Here is a 22,796-nt window from a genome sequence, read left to right on the forward strand (position 1 = left end):
CGCTTCGAATAATAAACTGAATGAGGGACTAGTCCATTTTTGAAATTTTGCGGGTAAAAGTTAAAGTTGACAAATGTACATTGATTCTAAGTTCTTGAAGTGAACTTATTGGACATAAAATCATAACAAAAATATTCTCCTCCAAACTACAAAAAGTAAGGAATTAATATTTGACAAGATTATGCATCTGATATGATAACCAATGATATGATATACAAACCCGCTTAAATCAAGCCGCCTATCTCCGTCGCTAGTAGTGACGTCAATATTCTCGTTGTCGGCTCTAACCGAGAATTGGCCATTTCTCAACGAAACGATAACAGTATGCCACATATTGTCATTTAGCATCTTGGTCGGGACCACTGTGAACATATTCCTTCCACCAAGATTGAACGCTAATCGAACCTGACCATTACTCAGTTCAATAGCGATGACGTCATTTCCTTCGCCAGTGTGATACAGGATGAGACCGTTTGACTCGCGTGTTTTGAATTTGAACATTATTTTCATTGTGCGACTTTCATACAAAGTTGGTAACTGGAAATATGTTTCACTAGTAGTAAGTGTGACAGGTTTATAGGTCAACAATGGTAGTTCATCGATAGGCATATTAATGATCCATTTGGAATTCGAGTTTTGTTCCTTTAATTGACTAAACAATTCTTGGTCGTCATAAATAAAGTTTTGCATGTAGCCAATGTAATCATTTGCTTTTAAGGAGCCAGTGCTTCCGACAGCGCCGAACTTGATCTCGTCAATGAATAATTGATAGTTTTCGCCACCTATGACACCGACCATGTGCGGTTCGTCGTCAACCCAGACTTCAACATCGTCGGCCCGTCGACGGATGTAAAGTGTATGCCAAAAGTAGTCGTTGAGATTGTTACCAGTCACAAACGTCTGAAAGTTTGATTTATAGATAAGTATTGCTTACATCTAATGGAACAACCCTAACAGATTTTATGACAACGATCTTTCAGTTTCATTCTTACACTAGCTTACATTAACTAATTATCATTCAAAAAAGTGACATTCTTCTTTAAAAAAAAGATATATCTAACATTGGCAAAAGTCTAAACACAAACAGGAACTGAAATGAGGCTTTCATAATATAACTTATAATGTATTGCCTAATACTACTTACTCGTGTTTGGCCATCAACTTTAATGGTGACCTTGGCTTTACCATCCTCAAGCTGTGCTTGTATAAAATCGTCCTTGTTATCCGCCTCCGTTCTGAAGAGTATCGTGTCGCTAAGTGGAGTAAGGAACCGGAATGAGATGTCATTTGTATGCGTCATTTCCCGGTTTACAAAGGTGAAGGTCGTTGATAAAGTTCCATCCCATCCCGCAACGACAGCGTCTTTAGGGAAAACAAAAATATAGGTTATATAATGTGGGTGATATCACGCAAATGATCGGAAGTATTTGCTCACTACGTCATATAAAAAGAATGAAAGAATGGCATGGCTTTAACATTTTTCATTAATTGTCTGTTGGTATGTATTTTTTCAGTTTCTGCGATATTACAACCTTCAGAAAATTGATACGTTTCTCTAAATAAAACATAAATATTGTTGCGCCCGTATGTAATTCAACCAACAGTTCGTCAATTGTCAAATGTGCTTGCCAACTTAAGTGGCATACAGACTTGTTACTGTTTCAATCCCTTGCATAGTGAATGAACAATGAAGAAAAATACTGCGAATATTAATATTAACATTGTTTTATTTGTACAGTTATATCATTTTTAGTATAACCTTTACTCTATGTTCAGTTAAACCGTTTTCAAGGATCTAGTTTTACACGTACATGAAATAGAAGATTCAGACTAACCAGACTATGTCTACGGCATAGAAGAATGTAACATTGAAATATAACTAACACTTCCGGCTTAAGAAAACGATACCTAGCTAAGCTTGCGAGGAACTATATCTGGTAAAACTAATTTTTTAAGGCGGTGGACAAAGTATTCTTTAATAACATAAACTTTCAGTACAAAAGACACACTCTGGCATGTTTCCATCATATCTACACACTCACCATCGTTACAGTTCTGGCCAGTGTAAGGCGTATTAGCACAGTCGCACACATAGTTGTCCATCCGGTCCCTGCAGAATCCGCTGACGCATGGCTGAGTTTGACAGTATCGATTCATTGACTGACACCCTCTCTGGACTCCGCGAAGATTCTGGTTACTGATGAAAAGGTGAAGGTCGAATCCTAAAATCAAAAATAGAATTGGATAAGAATCATAGGTGTATTCTTATTTCGCAGTGTTATTGCATATTTCAAGAATCACGATGTACATGTTGTGTTATAGACTGGCACATAAAAGGTAAGGCAACCGATGAAAATTCGTTAGACAAAAACATTTTCGAATCAGCACATAATCATTTGTGCATTTCCGATAACTGTCAGAAATTTTCATATATTTTCTACATCTTATACTATTTTTTAAACAATCGTTTTAAATGGAAATGGAACTTTTTACAGTATACTAAATTCAGTGGTTATTGTGTTCAAAAACAAGAGGCTTACAATATTTGTTGTATACGTATAGTTTTCTCACCAATATCATTGATTTTCAGGGACTCCAGACAGCCCCGGTAGCCCTGTCTGGTGTAAAGAGGCCAAGGCGCTTTGGAGAAATCATCATACCCGCCCACAAAAAGTCGATAGAAGAACATTTTGAGAATATTTTGCTGTGAAACTTGTACACTGAAAGGCCGTCCATCAATAGACAATGTGATTCGATTGCCCTGGACCTTCATCATGACCTAAAACAGAAAATAAACATACATGTTTACAGAATAAAACTACCATATATGACCGCTGAAACATTGCTCACAATAAACAATAATAGACAGACTTTGAAATCAATACCAGCTCTACTTGAAAAGTTGGTTTTCAAGGCGTGAGAAATGATAAAACATTACGACGCGAAAATGAATACATTGTATTACATTTTGAGTACATGGCATAACGATTGTTTAACTTTTGTTTTGGTAAACCTGCACACTTTTTATCAACCTGCCTAACAGTGGAGCTAAGGGCTAAGTCCTTGTTCGCCAGGTAAATACATGTTCATTATCGGTTTTAACTTTTAGCGACTTGCGCGTGAAACCACACATGGCCAATCAAATGACAGTGTTTCAGCAGGGTAAGAAATACTTGCTGCTACACAAAATTTCATTTTGTAAATTATAACACAATCAATGTGAAGATTTTATTGTTTTTAAGTAACAATATCCAGAGGTTTTATACGAATTCAACAACAGTCACTGTGAAACATTCGCCATAGTATTTTACCTCGTGCCATTCGCCATCATCCACTCTACGGTCTGTGAATAATTTTCTGCTTGTCAAAGTGCCCAGGTCGTACACAAAATAAAGTAGTCCGTCAAATATCTCCATCGCGAAAAACGTAGGACTCTGAATGCTTCCACGCGCAATTGCCAGCAAACCACGTGGTTCCAATGTCCGGAAGCGGAAACTGAGAGATCCTCCAGTGCGCAGGTCAAGTGGGTCACGTAAATAAAACATAGAAGAACCGGATGTGAATGTGACGGGAGTGGGTCTCTGTAAAAATATGGATTTTTGTATTTATTGTACATGTTGATGAAAACGCAATGTCAAACAATTCAAGAAAATGTTGTTTAACTACTACGATAGTTTAATCATTTTTAGGTGCACAAGTATGTGTGTGTAAGTAGGAGCATTAATTTTCTGAAAATGTATGCAAGGTTCACCGCAAGTGAATTAATAAAGTTTCCTTCTAGTGCATACTGTTCCATGCTTCTTAAAATTGTGTGACATTTCTTACCGCGGGCGGTGGGGTGGTTGGTGGCGGTCGGGTAGTACCCCACTGGTAGGATCCATTGTTCCACTCCCAAGGAGGAATAATATTAATCGTTCCTGACTTGTCAGCGCCCTCTACCGCCTGCAGGAAACTTATTATCAGCTCATTAGATGGTCCTCTAACCTTGGTAGATTCCACCTGAAAAGAAACTATGAGTTATTAATATAACCAAGGCAAAATTCACCGCACATTCTTGCAGCAGCATTGTAAAATTTGCCACGACTGAAATGACAGGAATTGTAATTACTAATGCGCATGCCCTGAAAATAAAGCTAGGGGCTCCGTGGTCGAGTGATAAAGTCGCTGACTTCAAATAACTTGCCCCTCATCGATGTGGGTTCGAGCCTCACTCGATGCGTTGAATTCTTCATGTGAGGAAGCCATCCAGCTGGCTTATGGAAGGTCGGTGGTTCTACCGAGGTGCCCGCTCGTGATGAAATAATGCACGGAGTGGTACCCTGGGTTTTCCTCTACCATCAAAGCTGGAAAGTCGTCATATGACCTATAATTGTGTCGGCGCGACGTTAAACCCAATAGAATAAATAAATAAAAAAAGCTAGATTCATTGCAATACAGCGCAGTGATTTGAACAACCGCAGTGATGCAGCAACACTTACGTCAGTCAAAGCACCACCAAAGTTGGAGCTCGTAACGCCGCCTGTGTCAACGCCTGTCTGTTGTGTACCACCAAGAAAAACCTCACCACTACTGACAAACTGAACTTCTGACCTCGTCGTCATCTCGGAGGCATATGCATTATCAATATAAAATTTCAGCTGAAAATAAATAAAATATTTCAATACAATATTCTAATATTGCAAAACCATCTGAATTCGTGGGGAACTATTTATTTGGTTTCGCGGTTGCTTTCATCCATGAAATTATGTCCAAACGAAATAGCCTTTTTGGGCAAAACCATTAATTTTTTACGCCCATGAATATAAATGATTAATGGTAAACAATCACTAATAAAACAGGCGTTTCCATTTTAATATTGCCAATGCAGAACTTCAGTTGAATATAAATATACGTTCCAATATGATATTTAGCTGAAAATAAATGGACTTTTCAAAAAAATGGCAATATAGACTTCAACTGTAAATAAATAGGCGTTTCATATATATTATTTTGTAAACGTAGAACTTCAACTGAAATTAAACTGGCTTTTCCAAAACGATATTGAAATGACCAATAATAATGACAAGATAACCTCACAAAGACTCGAACAGGGATAAAATACAGACGTAATTTATAACGTTAAACATTGTTTACATGCTAATCTATACTGCATTCCAGAAGCTTCCTGCCAGGTGTAAAGCAGGTGTACGCGACTCTTATCCCGACGTTAGTTTTCTCAGTTCGAGGAGCGGGTTGGGGATCGAACCGATGACCCGTGGTTTAGCAGTCAGATAGCGGTAGGACTTGATTGTGCGCCCCGATTTCGCCCGAGTTTCGCGCGCATCAATGTGGTAATCATGAGGAACATGCCGAATATCACAGAACATTTCGGTGTACCAATCACGTGATCACCATTGTTGTATGAATTGAGCGTGATTAGTGTTACCACTTGATCGCTGCGCCCCGTTCTAACTGTCGGAAAGCGACTGCGTATTTCTTTATAAATCGAGTTACGGGACAACCTAAAACTTTTCTGGCGCAAAGCTTCAGCTTAACCCTTAGCCTGCTAAATTTCTAAAATGGACTGGTACATCAACCAATTTGAGCAATACCATTCATTATTCAAAGGGGTGTTCACTGAAAAATTACTGACTGAATAGCGAACAGTGCAGATCATGATCAGCCTGCACTGATCTCAAAGGCAGAACCTTTGCCGCCAGCAGGCTAAAGGTTAATTATATAGCTGTTGTATGCGAAATTATCACAACTGTACAACTTACATTTCGGCCGTCCTTGTCGATTCTAACTGTGTGCCACCTGAAGTCATTTAAAACTCGAGAATCCGGATGTCGTAAAATCGCCTGCTGCGGAGACCCTCGGCTATCATCGTAGGTAAAGATCAGGTAACCATCCTAACGGCAAAAGAAAAACACAATCGAATGAACAGTAAATTTAAGTTTCAAAATTAGCATTATTCAACATAATTCTTTTTAATTAGTGTTTTAATTAGGTCAAATGCGGCTACTTCGTTCAAATCAAGACTAAACAAGATGAAGACGCTCTCCTTTACTTCTTTATCGCAACACCATTCCTCTTTAATAAATCTCAAGAATAGGATGGCTCTTGCCGCCATGCTAAATCCGATATGAGCCGCACCATGAGAAAACCAACATAGTGCATTTGCGACCAGCATGGATCCCGTCCAGCCTGCGCATCCGCGCAGTCTAGTCAGGATACATGCGGGTGCGCATGCTGGTCTAGATCCATGCTGGTCGCAAATGCACTATGCTGGTTTTCTCATGGTCCTGCTCGTATATTTATATATAAATGTTGAAATATATACATTTCTGTATATTGCAAAGGTCTAAATAATATCTACAAACTGTTGTTTTGGACTTTCATGTCCATCAACAATACACTGTAACAGTGCCAAACATATTATAGATCTGTATCAATGGCCGATCATGTAACATGTTTATGGAGGAAATCATGTGAAAAGCAATTTCCTTTAGATTCTAGTTATCTTTGGTGTATTCGAGTGGAAATAGAAATGTTTAGTTATGCACTGAAAAATCCGAGCAGATCCGAATATTTCTTGCAGCTTAACTTGATTTTTTTTGGCAAAGAGTGGCATATTGTTCATTTGTAAAAACAAAACATACGTAATTGCATTTCCAGAAGTTCCTAGCAACATGCTTAGCAACAGAAAGTCCTGAAATTGTTCAGTGCATATTAATGAAAGTTATGATTACTCTTTCAAATGATTGTGTATATGAATTTTTTGTGATTTCGGTGGATGCAATGAAGATTTTACTAAAGGTGAGAGTATATGAATAAAATACGCAACTAAAAAATGACAAGGTCATCCTCCGTCGGTCCTGTTTGACCCGTGACGTCCCTAGACTATATACAAATAGTAACCCACCTTCTAAAAATGGATGAATCAAATGATCGGCAGTAGATTTACGACAAACAAAACCAGATATGAAAGAGAAATTATTTAGAAGATGGCAGAACTTTATACATGTTTCGGACTGGACCACAGCAGGTCTGTCACAAATCGGAAAAATTTAGAGTAAATCTTACCTTAAAAACTATATGCATCTTTTGGCCATTGTTTCCTTTGAATATCCACATCAGTCCCTCTTGGTCATAAGCCTGTGTGATGAACTGCATTGACATAGACTCTTTGTCGGTAGGCACAAGCATTTCCGCCGTAAGTACGTTGAGGTCATACCGGATGTAAGAGTTTCCGAGGAACCGGATGATGCTGGACGTTGTGTTAACAGTCGTTTTAAGAAGCCGGGTACCAATATTAACAAGTTGAGTATTTCCATTTTGCGGGAAACTGGTCACAAAAACTGAAAGACAAGCAAAACAAAACTAGAGTTGTCACAGGAGTGCCGAATCACACAATATGGCCTTGTCACAGAACTAAGCCAACGTCAAAGCTGAACTTGCTTGACCTTTGACCTACTGACCTCAAAATCAATAGAGGTCATTGGCTGGTCGCGATCAACCTCCCTATAAAGTTTCATGATCCTCGGCCCAAGCATTCTCAAGTTATTGTCCGGAAAAGATTTAAATGACCTTTGACCTTTGGAACCCAAAATAATTATGGATCATCTGCTGGTCATGACCAACATCCCTATTAAATTTCGTGATCATAGTCCCAAGCGTTGTGAAGTTGTTTTCCGAAAACCGTTTAAGTGTTCCGGGTCACTGTGACCTTGACCTGTGACCTGCTGACCTCAAAATCAATAGAGGTCAGCGGCTGGTCATAACCAACCTCGCTATCAATTTTCATGATCCTAGGCCCAGACATTCTCACGTTATCATCCGAAAACCGTTTAACTCTTTCGTGTTATTGTGACCTTGACCTTTGGCCTACTACCCTCAAAGTCGAACATGACCTGCATTTAATCATGTTACACCTGTGTACAAATTTTGAGATCTTAGACCCAAGCGTTCTCAAGTTATCATCTTGAAACCGTTTAACTGTTCCCAGTCACTGTGACCTTGACCTTTGACCTACAGACCTCAAAGTCGAACTTGACCTGTATTTCACGATGTTACATCTGTGTACCAAAAATTATGATCCTAGGCCCAAGTGTTCTCAAGTTATCATCCGGAAAGCATTTAACTGTTTCGAGTCACTGTGGCCTTGACCTTTGACCTACAGACCCCAAAGTCGATCTTGACCTGCATTTCATGATGTTACATCTGTGTACCAAAATATATGATCATAGGCCCAAGCGTTCTCAAGTTATCATCCGGAAACCGTTTAACTGTTGAGGGTCACTGTGACCTTGACCTTTGACCTATTGACCAAATTCGAATCTGACCTGTATTTTCTGATGTTACACCCGTGTACCAAAAATCATTCAAATCAGTCAAGGCTTTCATGAGTTATCATCCGGAACCCCACCCCCCAACCCACAAACTTCGTTTTGTGGGGGTATAATTAGTGAATTTGTATTCCTGTCTGAAAGATTTTAGAGCCCTTGATTTGAAAAACGACAAAAACTTCTGCAATATCACATTATGCATTTTAAGGTGGTAAAAATCCCCATGTGAATACATATTTGAAAACTGGATAATTTCTTTCTTGTACTCTGTCAATATTTTATAACAAAATGTGTGGCACAAGACGTTGGACTGACAAACTGAAGTGGCATGTCAGTTTCTAACACGCTATTGATGCATGACTTCAATACAAATGTCTTGTGCCTTCAACTTATTACAGTCTTAAAAGATCAAACATGTCTTATTTGAATTGCATTTTATTTAGAACATGAATGAAAACTGTTTTAATACGTCTAACACATTTACAATATAATACATTCCAATATAAGGTGATCAACATTACCAGGTACCTTGGGTGTATGACATGACATAGGTGTATGGTTACAATGGTAGACCCTGACCAAAATTAAATGGTCACGGGCAACATCTGATCCGCACGGGGTTCGGACACGCAATCTTTGGAAATGCCGTCGAGAGATAAACTTACATGTATAGCTTTCTGGCAGACTGGACTGGTTAGTGACTATCTAAAGTTTTAATTCTCGACATTTCTCACAGCCATTGGTGTGTATTGTAAGAAATTTAGATATAATGTTGAAAGTGTATAATGTACATAGACGTTACATAAGTTATGCTATTCTTTTATCTCTTGATATTACGAATCTATTGCCTTGGTGTTCTGAGAGAATGCCAAGTTGGAAGGCTTTCAAATATGTTAACAGATGTTCCTGTACGGGTGAATTATCATTCATGAGGATGTGCAATGTAACAGTTGATTCACACAGCAGTTTTCTTCAGAACTTCTCAAACAGGTATACCAATCCTCATGATTAGTAGTCAACACGTTTGTCATCATACCAATCCTCACAGATTGAAAGAAAATCTGATATCACCGGGCAAACTATCTTTCAAGTACATTTTGTAAAATATATATATATATATTTCTGAGCTAATACATCCTAGTTTATCTGAAAATCCAACTCCTGGAAATGGAACCAACAAGCTTGATGGCATTAGCATCGAAATAAGTTTTAAATTGCCAGAATCATACTATTGAAATTATATCAAGAGTAGTGCGTTTTACTACCCTTAGAAGATATTGTTTGAAATTCTAATATGTGTGGAATTTCACCTTTTTCCCATAACAGAGCTTGCATAACCTAATAATTATGCACACTCTTCTATCTTAAGTGTTCGTGAGCAGATCGTGGGAATATTTATACTCTTTTATGGGTTTTAACGTCATATGGCGACTTTCCAGCGTTTGATGGTGGGGGAAACGCCAGAAGCTCCTCCGGACATATGATCACGGGCGAGCACCTAGTAAGAACCACCGACCTTCAACAAGCCAGCTATAGAGGGCTGCCTCACATGCAAGAATTTTACACCCAATAAGAGGTTTCGAAGCCAAAGTGAGTAGCAAGATATTTAAAGTCAGCGGCCTTAAACACTTGGCCATAAAATCCCTGAATACTTTTACTACATACATGTATTGTATATGTATATATACAACCTCTGCATGTATTGCTTGTTTGTGCAATATTTGCAAATTACAAACGTAAGTTTCCTAATAGAATTGTTAACGTAATGTTAATGTACCCTTGGGGGAAAATGTGGTTGTGAAGTAGCTAGTACTTGTACAGGCCTTTGCAAACTGACTATATTTTGGCCGCACCTTAACGTGTTAAAACAGTATGATATATCACTGTGTTTTAGGCGTTGTACTTTTAACTTCATTCTGAATTTGATTTTGTTTTGAATTTTAGCTAAACTATCAACCAGAAGAAAAAATACGTAACGCTCGGCTTGCATAGGTTGGCGAATTTAAATATTTTAACAATAAACTATACCTTTCCTAAAGGTGTCGCTATAAAATATGTTTTAATCACATTATTTACATTTAAATTATTAGAACGTGAACATGTGTTTAAATGACAGTATCTTACAAACATCAACTACGAGTTAATGTTACAACATCTAACATTAAAGAGAAACGAGCAATTATCATAAGCGTCTCCACAGATAGTTTAAACGAACACGTTAAAAAGCTTTAGTAAAATCGATCTCTGAGAATTTAAACAATGCATATAATTCACGTGTAACAATAGAATCGTCTGTTTTAGCTGGTGAACTATGGATTTTCAAGGCAAATACATTCTATTCTCTAACTTTCTGCTTTTCAGACAAATATACATATGATGGTACAGGGCAGGTCATTAACCTTGCGGCGTAGCAAGTTAGGCATTTACATCTAAATACTAATTACATACTGCGGACTGCTGCTGAAACTTTTCTAGCTGATATCTTTTGTCTATGTTTTTTATCCATTAAGGTAGTAATCGGCAATATCCGTCCGTTTTCGTATTCTCCGAACGAGATTTCGGCATTCTTCTAATATTATTATAAGTAATGCTAACATCGCATACGGAGGACACCAAATATCATGGAAATAGCCGATTGCCATTTCGGGTCCATCATTTTAAAGAACTATCACTTATATTAACAGATATCTTTGCGTGAGCTTTGTGTTTTATTGCAGATATTTGAGCCGTATAATACCGTTATAATGTTATGCAGATGTGAGGTGAAGATAAGACAATATATAAATAGAAACAAAGCGCACAGTGCCAAATTCTAATGGAATTTTCAGAATGTTTCATATTCCTCTTTCGAGAGAAGGTAAAGAGAGAAGAGGAAAAAACGAGTTACAAAGAATGACGTTCTCTTTACGAAATGTCGAAAATTGCAGACATGAAATACAGGAAGAAAAGAAGACAAGTGGAAAGCATAATTTTACCGGGAAATGTCTATGACATAATTATTCATGGTCAAGATACAGATGTGATACAAAACAGCATATACAAATCGACGAAACAACAATTTAAATGACAAGTAGATTAAGTTGCAAGGGAACAGTTTATCGAGTATTAAAGAATGCCTTGGGACAATTAACTATTGGGAACAGATTATTCAATATCAGAACATGTGAAAAAAGGAATAACCTAATGTTGATCCATTTAACAGGAGCCTTTAAAAGGGAAAAACTCATTCAGTATCAATCTTAGTCAGACACAGAAAAGGGGAATTATTCATTAAATACCAATCAAAATCAGGAACACCAAAAATAGGGAACAGCCCTAAATGAGAACATGGCCAACATTCCAATACATTTACCAGTAGTACCGGCAAAAGTAGTCTCCCTTGGATAAACCCGATAATGTTTATCGATAAACAGTTTTGTTATAGAGTTGTATAGGAAAATGTATTTCAAACATTAAAAGCGTATGATAACGGATTTAAAATCGCTCAAAATTAGGCATCTTAAAAAGGGGTATAATTTATTTAATATTAGGAAACCCAAGTAGGGAGACAATTCAGTCAATATTGAGATACCTTATTTTAAAAGAGGTTGAATAACTCATGGTCAGATGCTATACTTTTGTTGAACTTGCAAGCATTACCAGTCCGATACAATTTTGATATATATCTGAAACCTTGTGTAATACTTACTTTATTATAAAATTATCGATGTTAAAATAGAACTGAGTGTAGATTTTGCGTTAGTTAAAGAACTGTCAGGATGAAAGTAGTCCGGCAACGTACAATACAAAAGGTATAATACGGATTTTTGTACCTGTTCGTAGTTCCTTGTGAAATAAAAACCGCCGTATTTTTGACAGAATTTATATAGGTATATGAGAAAAGTATATATTACTTAGTTGTACACATTTCATTATAGCAACAGAAGTGTGTAATGAAGACAGACGCGTGAATCAGTGAGATAATAAGGGATGATAAAGCACATGTTGTCAGATACAAGCATCACTTAATTAAACGCATGTCAACACATAATATAGCTTTGAGGTGATGGATTGCACCCATCTGTGTGATATACTGGAATGTAGAACAAAATTATATACATTTGTGTAGGTTTTCTCTATCTATATTAAAGAAACATTTTTTAATAAATCTCAAATATTAACTATTACTAAAATTAATATGTCTGTGTGTATAAATGTATAAACAAACAGTACTGTGTTCTAGGCCTAAAAACATGCACAGCTAAGCACAGTATGAATTTATACTATCACTAAAAATATGGAAATTTCTCTAACAAATGACTGATCTGCAATACGTAACTTTTAATTTTCTATGCAGCTCTGTACAATAAAAAATGTTACTATCTATATACATTTAGTCCAATTAAATTTATTTGATGATGATAAAGTAAATATATGAAAATAAACTATTTTGAATGATAAAGATCGTAACAAATGATATACCAATGGTCTGATAAGATGGGGGTCGTCTCTCTTTTTACAGATCTTTAATTTGACCTAAATATATTTACGATCATTCTAATGATTTGGATCTGTAAGTATATTTCTATATTTTAAAACCTGTTCGAAAAAATCAAGGCGATTACTTTTTGGGAAAACGTGCGCAAATGCACAGTGATTATCTCTATGATATCACCTTGCAACGGTTTCTCCTTTTTTAAAAAGTACTGCTCTGGTCCGATGAGGTTGGTTGTTTTAGGGCCCTGTTTGCATGATTTGGCTAATTTAAAAAAAATGTCCAGTCAGCAACTAAAGCCCTGTTAAAACGTTAAGCATAAGTAAAATATTGATGTCTCTTCGATATCGTAGACATTAAGGTAACACGTAATCCTTCGAATAGCATTAGACTTTAAAGGCTTGGTGTGTATCCTTTCAAATGTATACCACTTTCAAGATATTAATTTTGACCGAATACATAACAGAGAAACATCTGTTCATAGAAAATCACAAGACGTTCTTTATTAAATTTCTGAACCAGTTTCTAAAGCTGTATCAATTTAATCAAGGCTATATTATAAGTTTCCCTTAAAGCTGTTTTTCCTGACTTCAATATACTATTTCAGATGGAGGCTTAATTGTTTTGAACTAAATAAACTAAGTGAAAGTAAAAACTCGTGTGTAATACGATGTTATCATCCTTGCCTCGAGGACCTACTTACATTAATAAATTACTGGTATGAAATAATATCTATATTGTCAAGATATGTTTTGGATATTATTTACTACACGTCGTATTTTCCCAAAAATTTACATATCTCATTTTAACAAAATATTTACGGCTCATTCCCTACATATAATAATACTGTCTCTTCATTCATAGTGTATGCATTTAAAGCTACACGCCTCACATACAGTTTAAATAATTTACCTTAACTAGAGATGTTCTGACATACGAGTTTTTAAAAAAAAACCTGTTTCCATCCCACTTTTGAGATTAATGACCAAAAACTCAACCAGAACAACTCTATGGTACCTATCCCAGTTACTCGCTCAGGTAATGATCACCTGACAGCTACTCACTCATCTAGCCTTGTGTTTTCAATTTCTATATCTATTGAGTTTAGTCTGGCTATCGACTACATAAAGTTTTTTGTTTTTAATTTTTAATCATTTCTCTTATATGTTTTGAATTTTTATCACTTATTTATTACAAAGATAATACTTTATAGTTACTCCAAATAATAAAACGTGAACAAACTTTCCTGACACCCTGTGCATTACCTTTTTTCTTACTAATTATATATCTCTTGGCAATCGTACGTTCTCTTCTTTACGGTAAGGAACGTCATCCGTAATTTATCAAGGCTTATCTTTTTATCACCATTTCTATTACTCATCACTAAAATAATATATTAAGGATGTTATATTTTTTTCTGTAAAATAGATGACTGACAGTACAACAATACCGTTGAGACCAATCGTGTAACTGATATTATAAAGCAACAAAGAAATCTAGTTGTAATTTAACTGAATCATGGAGAGAACTAGACTAGCCACTAGACTGATAATAAATATATTTCTACATTTTTCCTTTTTTACGAATTCAATTTCATAGAGACAAAAGCCAGTCTATTTTAGAGATTTTTCACAGAGGAATGATGTTGAAATTATGATATTGGACATAGGATATAGACTGGCTCAGTTCACTACATTTAGTCATAAAAAATGTAAAAAAAAAAATATCATAGCCTAGCAGAGGACCTCCAGAGACAGGTGGAATCTTTATCTTCCTTTGTTTTAGCGTCTTACGTGTATTGACTACATGTAAAGGTTTGGGCAAAACTTTTATGCAAAAACCTTGTTAAAACTTTATTGCCTTGCAATATAAATTAAATTTTAAAAAAAATCATAAAAAAGTGTAACCAAAAATAGACTCACATAACAAGAGGAAAAGATAATCATGACATTCAACTTTTTATGATTCACTCTAAAGTTAAGATAGAACATGATTATGATAAAGTTTCAAAGAAATTCTGAACAGAGGTAAAAATAGCATAGATATGAAAGTCTTCTTGATGGAAACGGTTAACTTTATTATTGCCTTGAATGTGGCTGATAAGCAAGCAGCATTATCAGATAAGCAAGAAATTTGACGAGGCCATGTTAACCATTGAAACAGATGTTCTATTCAAATGTGCACGAGTTCATGTGCGTGCATTCTTGTATGGTGTTTATATTACTCCATATCTTTACAGTTTATAATATCTTCATATCGATATACACAGTTTTGAAAGTCTATCAAAAATATTCCATTATTTGGGGGATTGCCCATACCGACGTGAGAAAATGAAAATATCTTGGTGAAGCTGGGAATTCCTGCTAGACACGCCCCTAGAATAACTGCTGGAGACCGACCCACAAACAATCTAATAAAAAATGGTCCAGGTTCATTTTTAAATGAAATTTGCATTCAAGACGATATACAGTACTCTAATCTCAGCTGGTTTTTGTTTAGACACAAACACACTTGAATTTCATATATGCGTTTACAGTAGACAACATCCGAATAAAAGTTACTTCAATGAAACCTCTTAATTAACGTCAAAGGGGGCGTAGGTCTAGTGTTAAGGTGTCGACCGCTCAGTCCAAGGGTTGTGGGTACCATCTTACTGCAGTCACTATCACGCCTTCTCATATGACACCAATACTGGTTTTTAGAGAGTGTTTCAAATAAGCTTTAACCTTTCACAGTCGTGCAAAAATAAATTAGTATAAATGAAACTAATTAACGTGATAATAGGTTTCATCTAATTGCACTTTAATATAATTATATTTCACCGAAGGATAATATCATGGTTCCAATTACCCTTGATCCGATAATATCTGTGTCTGTAACAATAAAATCAGATACAAAAATAACGAAATTGTCTGAATAAAAAAGGTTAAACCATTACACCTATTCAAGTTTAATCACCCTTAAACAATTAGGGATAAGTAGCCGACTAAGTAAATACTACGGAGATTTTTTTCTCACGGTCGATGTCGCGATTATTGGTTACACTTGATCTGTCACTGTTGTGTGTGTCTCTACAGCATTTAGAGAAGGGGATAATTTGACTTTCTGGCCACTCTACAATAATGTGCAAGTAGGTCTGATCCTTCTTTAAGAGAAACGGAGAAGATTTTATTTTTTCTTCACATTTACGTTTCTAAAATTTTGACAGCCTGTCATCAAGGACATGTGAAACTTTCGATGTAAAATATGGTAATTAAACATGTTTTATTATTGAGACTTGTACTGGGTTTAAAAGACATTAGAAAGAATATTTGACACGCGCATGTATGCATAAGTGTTTGTGGAGTAGGTGGGGGTCCTGATCCCATGCTCTCAGTTTAATTAAACTTCACAAAAAAAGTTGAAACATGAAACAAAAAATGCATTTAACATTGTATTTTCCAATTTTAAACAGGTCTCAGTATGGGTATTCGTTATTGCAAAATGAGGTACACCGAATATTTCACAGGTGTTAGTATTACATGTATATTAAAACATAAATCTGTCCCACGCATACTGTATCACTGTGTGTGGTTTTGTAATCCTTTTATGGTATAAAATGTGCAGCCTTTTATGACTTATCCGAGCCGATTGAAAACAAATTATGGTCGCTGAATACTTTAGGATAGGCAAGAAAATATTTGTAAAGCCAGCAAAGAACAAATAACAACAGATATAGCTTTAAGTTTCAACTTTTGGCTTAAACTGACACAATGTTACATTTAAGCTAGATTAAGCGGAAGGAATAAAATTCATGTCCGTGATGTATTCATAATTTTGTCCCTATTTCATCGCTTCACTGAAACAGATATGTTTCTGACACGTAAATTTTCTTTGAGAGAGCGAACTTATTTTCCCTGGGACAGCACCTTCTCCCTGGGACAGCACGTTCTCCCTGGGACAACACATTCTCCCTGGGACAGCAAGTTCTTCCTGGGACAGTACGTTCTCCCTGGGACAGCATGTTCTTCTCCATGGGACAGCACGTACTCCCTGGGACAGCACATTCTCCCTGGGACAGCACGTTCTCCCTGGGACAGCTAAATCCGCATGATTCCCCCGGTCTTTATTCTTAAAGGCACCTTTGGTCTAAACAAGACATTTTAACGATGTTAAACATAACAAACATTTAATGAAAAGGATTATTTATTCTAGGCCATATACTTTTTGAGCTATGAGCATCACAAACACAAAATCCACTATTTTGGCTATTTCAAGGGCTGTAACTCTGTAATAAGCTCTAAGAGTCTCAAGAAGAATGCTAATTGTGCAAGGTCACATCATGATAAAGACTCACGCAAGGTTTTATGAATTTTCATCAAATACTTTTTGAGCTGGACACATAATTAGGTGAAAATGTGCATTTTTTTTAACTATTTCAGGGGCCATAACTTTAAAAATATGTGGTGGAGCCAGCCAAAATATAAGAGATATGAAAGTTGTTATCATGATAAAGACTTATGCAAGTTTTCAACCATTTATATTAAATACTTTTTGAGCTAGGTGCATCACAAGAAGAAAATGTGCATTTTTGACCATTTCAGGGGCCATAACTCTGAAAATAGGGAGGGGACCCAGATGAAATATAGAAGGTGCGCAAGTTCATATCAAGATAAAGACTCATGCAAGGTTTCATCAATTTATATCAAATATTTTTAGTTTTTGAGCTAGGCACGTCACGAACTTCGGACGGATGGACGGACGGACAAGAGCAAATCTATATGCCCCCACCACTCATGGGGTGGGGGGGGGGGGGGGCACAAAAATAACGACACATCTATTTCAAAATAAAGAAACAATGAAATTTATGGAGACTTTTGAATGCAACTTTTTAGGTCGGTAACAACAGCTTTCCTCAAATAACAGCAGGCTTTATTTTTCTTTTCCAGTTCATAAGGTGAGGCAATTTATACCTCTTATATTACTGATGTAGGTATTATCAAATAGCTAAAGTATTTTTTCATGTACCGACGAATACATTTAAAATACATAATGACATGAAGAAGTTAAACAGAGGTTATAGTTATATGATATGACAGGGTTTTTAAACAACTAAGATACCAATAACGAAGGGTAAAATAACTGTTGCTTAGTAATTAAGAAATAATTTACTTGACAAAGGTATATTCTTATTTGTCTATGCCTCACCCAGCAACCCACGGCGATGCTACATTAGTCAGTTTAATCCTTTCTCTTAAATATTTTGAACTTGATCTTTCTTGGCTCTCAGTATCTATGGCCTATTGGGCATAATGGTAAAACAAAACATGGGGGCTGAATACAGACTAATGCTCTATACCCAGTGGACATGAGGGTCGGTTGGGGCTGAATACAGACTAATGCTCTATACCCAAACATTGGACATGAGGGCCGGAACTTACAAAATTGGAAGCATTCGAGTATGTAGTACTCACAAACAGAAATTACGCATTTAATAACTAATATTTCATAAATTTTAAACATGTTTCAGACTACTGAACTCGTTGCTGATACATCACTCGGAAGAAAATTGCATATCGATTCGTTCAATGCATTCAAAAAAGACACGAACCGAACGTTATTTAGTTTAGCTACCATTTTTCGCTCCTAATAAACAAACCGGCTCATAAAATGACTCGGTAACAAGTTATGTAAATTAGGCTGAACATTAGCATATCATCTCTTTTGTCTCGGTGCAACTCATTGATAAATTGATGCTAAATAGATATAAACACAGGCCTGTGTCTGCTATGTTAACTGCACTCTGTATGCATGTCTTTTCATGTTAGAAAAATGTGCGCTTTTGAAAAACTCGGACTAAACAATGTTTGCATCTGGCCCACCTGTCTGCGTCTGTACCGCGTGTGCATGCGTGCATACGAGCGTGCGTGTATGTGTATGTTTACACGTGTATGTCTATATATATGTATGTATTCGCATCATAATATGATTGCACTATCAATGACTGAAAATCAGACCGCAAAACTACAAAACCTTTCATAATGGTCACCTCTTTCCAATGGCCATTCCATTTCTAGGACAAATATACTGTAATGATCATTTCTCTTTCTACAAATAAACTCATTTATCAACAGAAAAATCACAACCAAGCCGTATTTACTCCAGTACAATATTAACTATAAGTACATATTTATTTCTCATAATTATAAGTATACTTTCTTTAGTTTATGCATTCCACAACTAACGTGCACTTAGGAATGCACTTTTAAATTGTTCTATGTATATATTGTGCTATGTCTCTTACGCCTACGAATGTTAATATCAGTAAGATATTAAATAACTAATGATTTTAGACATGTTCATGAGATTATTATCCCCTCCCTAAGAAGTAGAACATGTTTGTGTTTAGAATAAACTGAGTGGCATTAAATGGTCAATTCAACAAAATATCTTTTTCGTGTATGTTTTATTCAGTTATTGCACTTTAAAGGCACACCGAGAACAGGTCTTTGTTTCTGTCATACGTTAATTAATTCAAATTAGATACAGGTACATGCGCACAGAATTAAATCGTTAATGATTAATTAACCGCTCAAAACAAATGAACCGCGCTGTAATTTTGTATTTGAGTGTGTCATGACCTTCACCTTGCTTGTCAAAGTCAGTCAATTATTGACAATATGTTATCATTATCAGTGACAAATGTCATATCGTCTTTACTTAATTAATTGACAATTTACCAAATATCAAAATATTTTGATTACATATATATAGATTATAAAAATTATTACTTTGTTCTAAATGTATCATTTACCATCCAAGTTAAGATTGCAGGAAGAAAATACATACAAAAGAAATAGAGAGCTCACTGGAAGTAAAAATATAGCTGACACGGTAGCTAATGTGCTAAACAAACATGAACTTCCCGATAACCTTTTGGTTTGTGTGTACATTATATAACACGTGCATATGATTAACACGTGCGTGCTGACCTGATCGCTCGGGTGATAAGGTTGTCTAAGGATGAGGTAGTTAATCGGGAATGATTTACGACATAATGATAACGAGATTAATACAAACCAGAAACTCTATACAATCACTGATGATTATCACCCAACCCGTAGAACTCACATGTACATGTTATATATAAAATTAGGCTATAATATAAATATATATTTTATATCTATTACCATCTTTAAAATGTTTGGTTTTACCTCTTCTTCTTTTGTTTCTTTGGTGCTTTTGTCTGTTTAAGTTCTTTTCTTTAGTTGTTGTTGTTGTTGTTTTTTGTTTTGTATGGGGATTATATAGGTGTGTGAGCTCTATCTGGGCAGTTTGAAATGTGAGGCAGGCAGAGAGCGGGGAGGGGGAGGGGGTTAAATTAGATATATAAACCGGTCACAATTTCTTCATATTTCTGAAATAGTCCTTTCCAGCATATTTTTGTTTTATATGTAAAACTCACCATAATTTATACACTCTCGGAAAACTACATTATTCTCTTTCTAATTGGAAAGTCCTCGATTAAACATTATAACAAAATCGATATCAAAATGTATTGTGTTATAACATCAAAGGAAGGTTGATTGTTGTAAACTGCCGTAAACAAAACTGAGTCGTGAATAAACCTTTGTTACATGAATTCATTAAAGCACAAATACAGTATGCTTTAAGTCGTATTTGCATAAATGGTCGTTTATATGTCAATGTAACCGATATATATATACGTGCGTAACGTGTCTTACTATAAAACAAACATTTCCTACTTACCAAGAATAAACAGAAATTGTAAGTATCCTTTCATTTTTAATTTATACGTTCATTTACTTCCAAAATAATAAACACCGGGAAAAAACTTCCACAAAGATTAAAGATTAAACCCACTCCAGTTTACAAACAGTTACTTTGCACAGTAAACTTTTGACGTTTTGAACAGTTAATCCTTTCATTCAAATATATTTGCTATCTAAAAGTTTTATCAATTCTTCAACCTTTTTATTAAGGTGTTTCTCGTAATATTTCCCTTTCACTGATATAAAAATACGATATAAAACAGTTTCGTTACAGTCTACACACATTCATCATTCATGTTTGAAGGTGTCTAGTTTTCGACTACCACATGTTAAGATGGTTTAAACACCTTCCTAAGACATAGAATCACAGAAGAAAATTCCTGCAAGCGATGACTCATTCAGCATATAAGTCTCAGAACAGGTAAACCCACATGTACCTCCTACAGTTCACCCCCTCGAAAAAATGTTCATCCCAAAATATTATTTTGTTCAGGTATAAATGTTAAACCCCTCCTGTAGTGAAATGGTTGACTGCCGTTGTACGCTCGGTTGTCTCAACTTATCGAAATGTTTATCATATATCATTTGCTATAAGATCGTATTTATACACTTACTTGCGGTCTGCAGTAGCATTAATTTGTTCGCAAAGTTATTTTACACAGCAATTATTGCCTTACAGACTCCTGTTGTTGAAGTACTCAGGCAAGACGTGAGTAATTCTTAAATATTACATGTTAATATTATTTCTATCGCACTGTTACAAATATTTACGACGATACGAGCGTTTATCCCCAAGATGTCAATGAAAATTAACAGTTAATATACAGGAGGCCTTTCTATACATGAATCGTGATGTGTTTTTGTTCATTTTATTTTCATTTTAACTGAAGGCCAAAGTTTTTGTGATAACCAAAATCACTGGACATCGTCGAGTCCAATAGCGTTAACCCAATCACGAGTAGCCGCAGCATCAAAAGACCCAAAGACGGTTGCTTGCATGGGCCGAAAGTCACCGGAAGTCAAAGAAGTTTTAAATGAACATAGTTGATAACATGAACAGTGAGAGTTCTTAGCAAATTGAGTTTACCGGAAGTAGTTACGTTGAAATATGGACGTTATAAGCAAGTCAGTAATTCTGCAATTTCTAAGCAATTTTCCGGAAGAACGCCAAGAGGGTCGACCGTGAAGTCTTCCGACTGATTTAAACGCTGTCGTACAACATAATATACTCGTGCACGAGTTTTTATGCGTATTCATTGTGACACTAACTTTGACCACTTACTTGATCGCAAGTTCCTACCGCGAAATTCCCTAAATTGAAATCATAATTTCGGCCGATTTTAAAAGCTGAACTCCCTATTAAAAAGAAATGGTACGTCCCAGACTGGAATCGCAGGATGCATTCTCCAAAAATAGGCAGGCAATATGTAAACAGGTAAACCTTCACTGGAAAAACAAACACATTGGAGCTTACAGGTAGTAGTAGTAGTAGTAAAAAAAAGCAGGTAAATTTGTGTAACATTCTTTCTTCTTCATTAAAAACTATCATAAAGCTGCTTATAGAATATGTAGTATCATAGATATTTTAATTGTTAGCTGCCACATCAAAGCAGGCCATTTAGCAGAACGACGCCCGAGTCGCTTAGAAATGACGATTAGATAAATTCAATTTTCGTTGAATCTGCCGTGGTGCCGTCGATGTTGCAATTTCATGTAGGGGTGGGGGTGGGGGTGGGGTTATGAACATGTATATACTTTTATCAGCTTAAAGTCATTATGAAAATATATAATTCCTCACAAAGAAGCTATTGCGTTTGAATCTGTGCAGTTTAAGTCTTAGTTTATTTTTTAATCAACCAGCCGGCCATGAAGGCTCATATTTATACCCAAACAATTGTTTATAGCTGAAGCACTGTAGAAGAATATTTTTTTGCTTTACCCCCGCCTAATCAATACGATCAACACTGATCAGTTATTGATCTATCAGTTTCTTGATCAGCATTTTATCGATCTCGTGATCAATATTCTTAATCAGAACCGCGTTGAAGATCAAACAAGCCGCGTCGCACTGCAATATATCATTTCAGTTGCAGTCGTGCATTTTGCACACTGGTTTAAAACTGCGTGGGCTATTTAACCTTGCACCTTGTCAAATATTGCGACAGAAAAAATGTTTCCTGTTAAATGGAATACTTTATCTTTCTAGTGGATCAATCTTGAAAC

General features: G+C 35.9%; 1 protein-coding gene across 4 annotated transcripts in view; it reads right to left on the reverse strand.

Annotated features, from left to right (window-relative positions):
• LOC123539409 (uncharacterized) overlaps positions 1-22,796 on the reverse strand; it is a 102,423-nt gene that overhangs the window by 22,014 nt on the left and 57,613 nt on the right. For all 4 annotated transcript variants that reach the window (XM_053530171.1, XM_053530173.1, XM_053530172.1 and 1 more), the window contains 9 exons: positions 7,066-7,340; positions 5,760-5,891; positions 4,479-4,637; positions 3,826-3,999; positions 3,312-3,581; positions 2,572-2,779; positions 2,043-2,222; positions 1,145-1,362; positions 221-900 (listed from right to left, as the gene is read on the reverse strand). In XM_053530171.1, coding sequence (XP_053386146.1) covers positions 221-900; positions 1,145-1,362; positions 2,043-2,222; positions 2,572-2,779; positions 3,312-3,581; positions 3,826-3,999; positions 4,479-4,637; positions 5,760-5,891; positions 7,066-7,340 — 2,296 coding nt within the window. The remainder of the gene's footprint in view (positions 1-220; positions 901-1,144; positions 1,363-2,042; positions 2,223-2,571; positions 2,780-3,311; positions 3,582-3,825; positions 4,000-4,478; positions 4,638-5,759; positions 5,892-7,065; positions 7,341-22,796) is intronic.

This window comes from Mercenaria mercenaria, chromosome 18 (genome assembly GCF_021730395.1).
Source record: "Mercenaria mercenaria strain notata chromosome 18, MADL_Memer_1, whole genome shotgun sequence".
Lineage (NCBI taxonomy): Eukaryota > Metazoa > Mollusca > Bivalvia > Venerida > Veneridae > Mercenaria > Mercenaria mercenaria.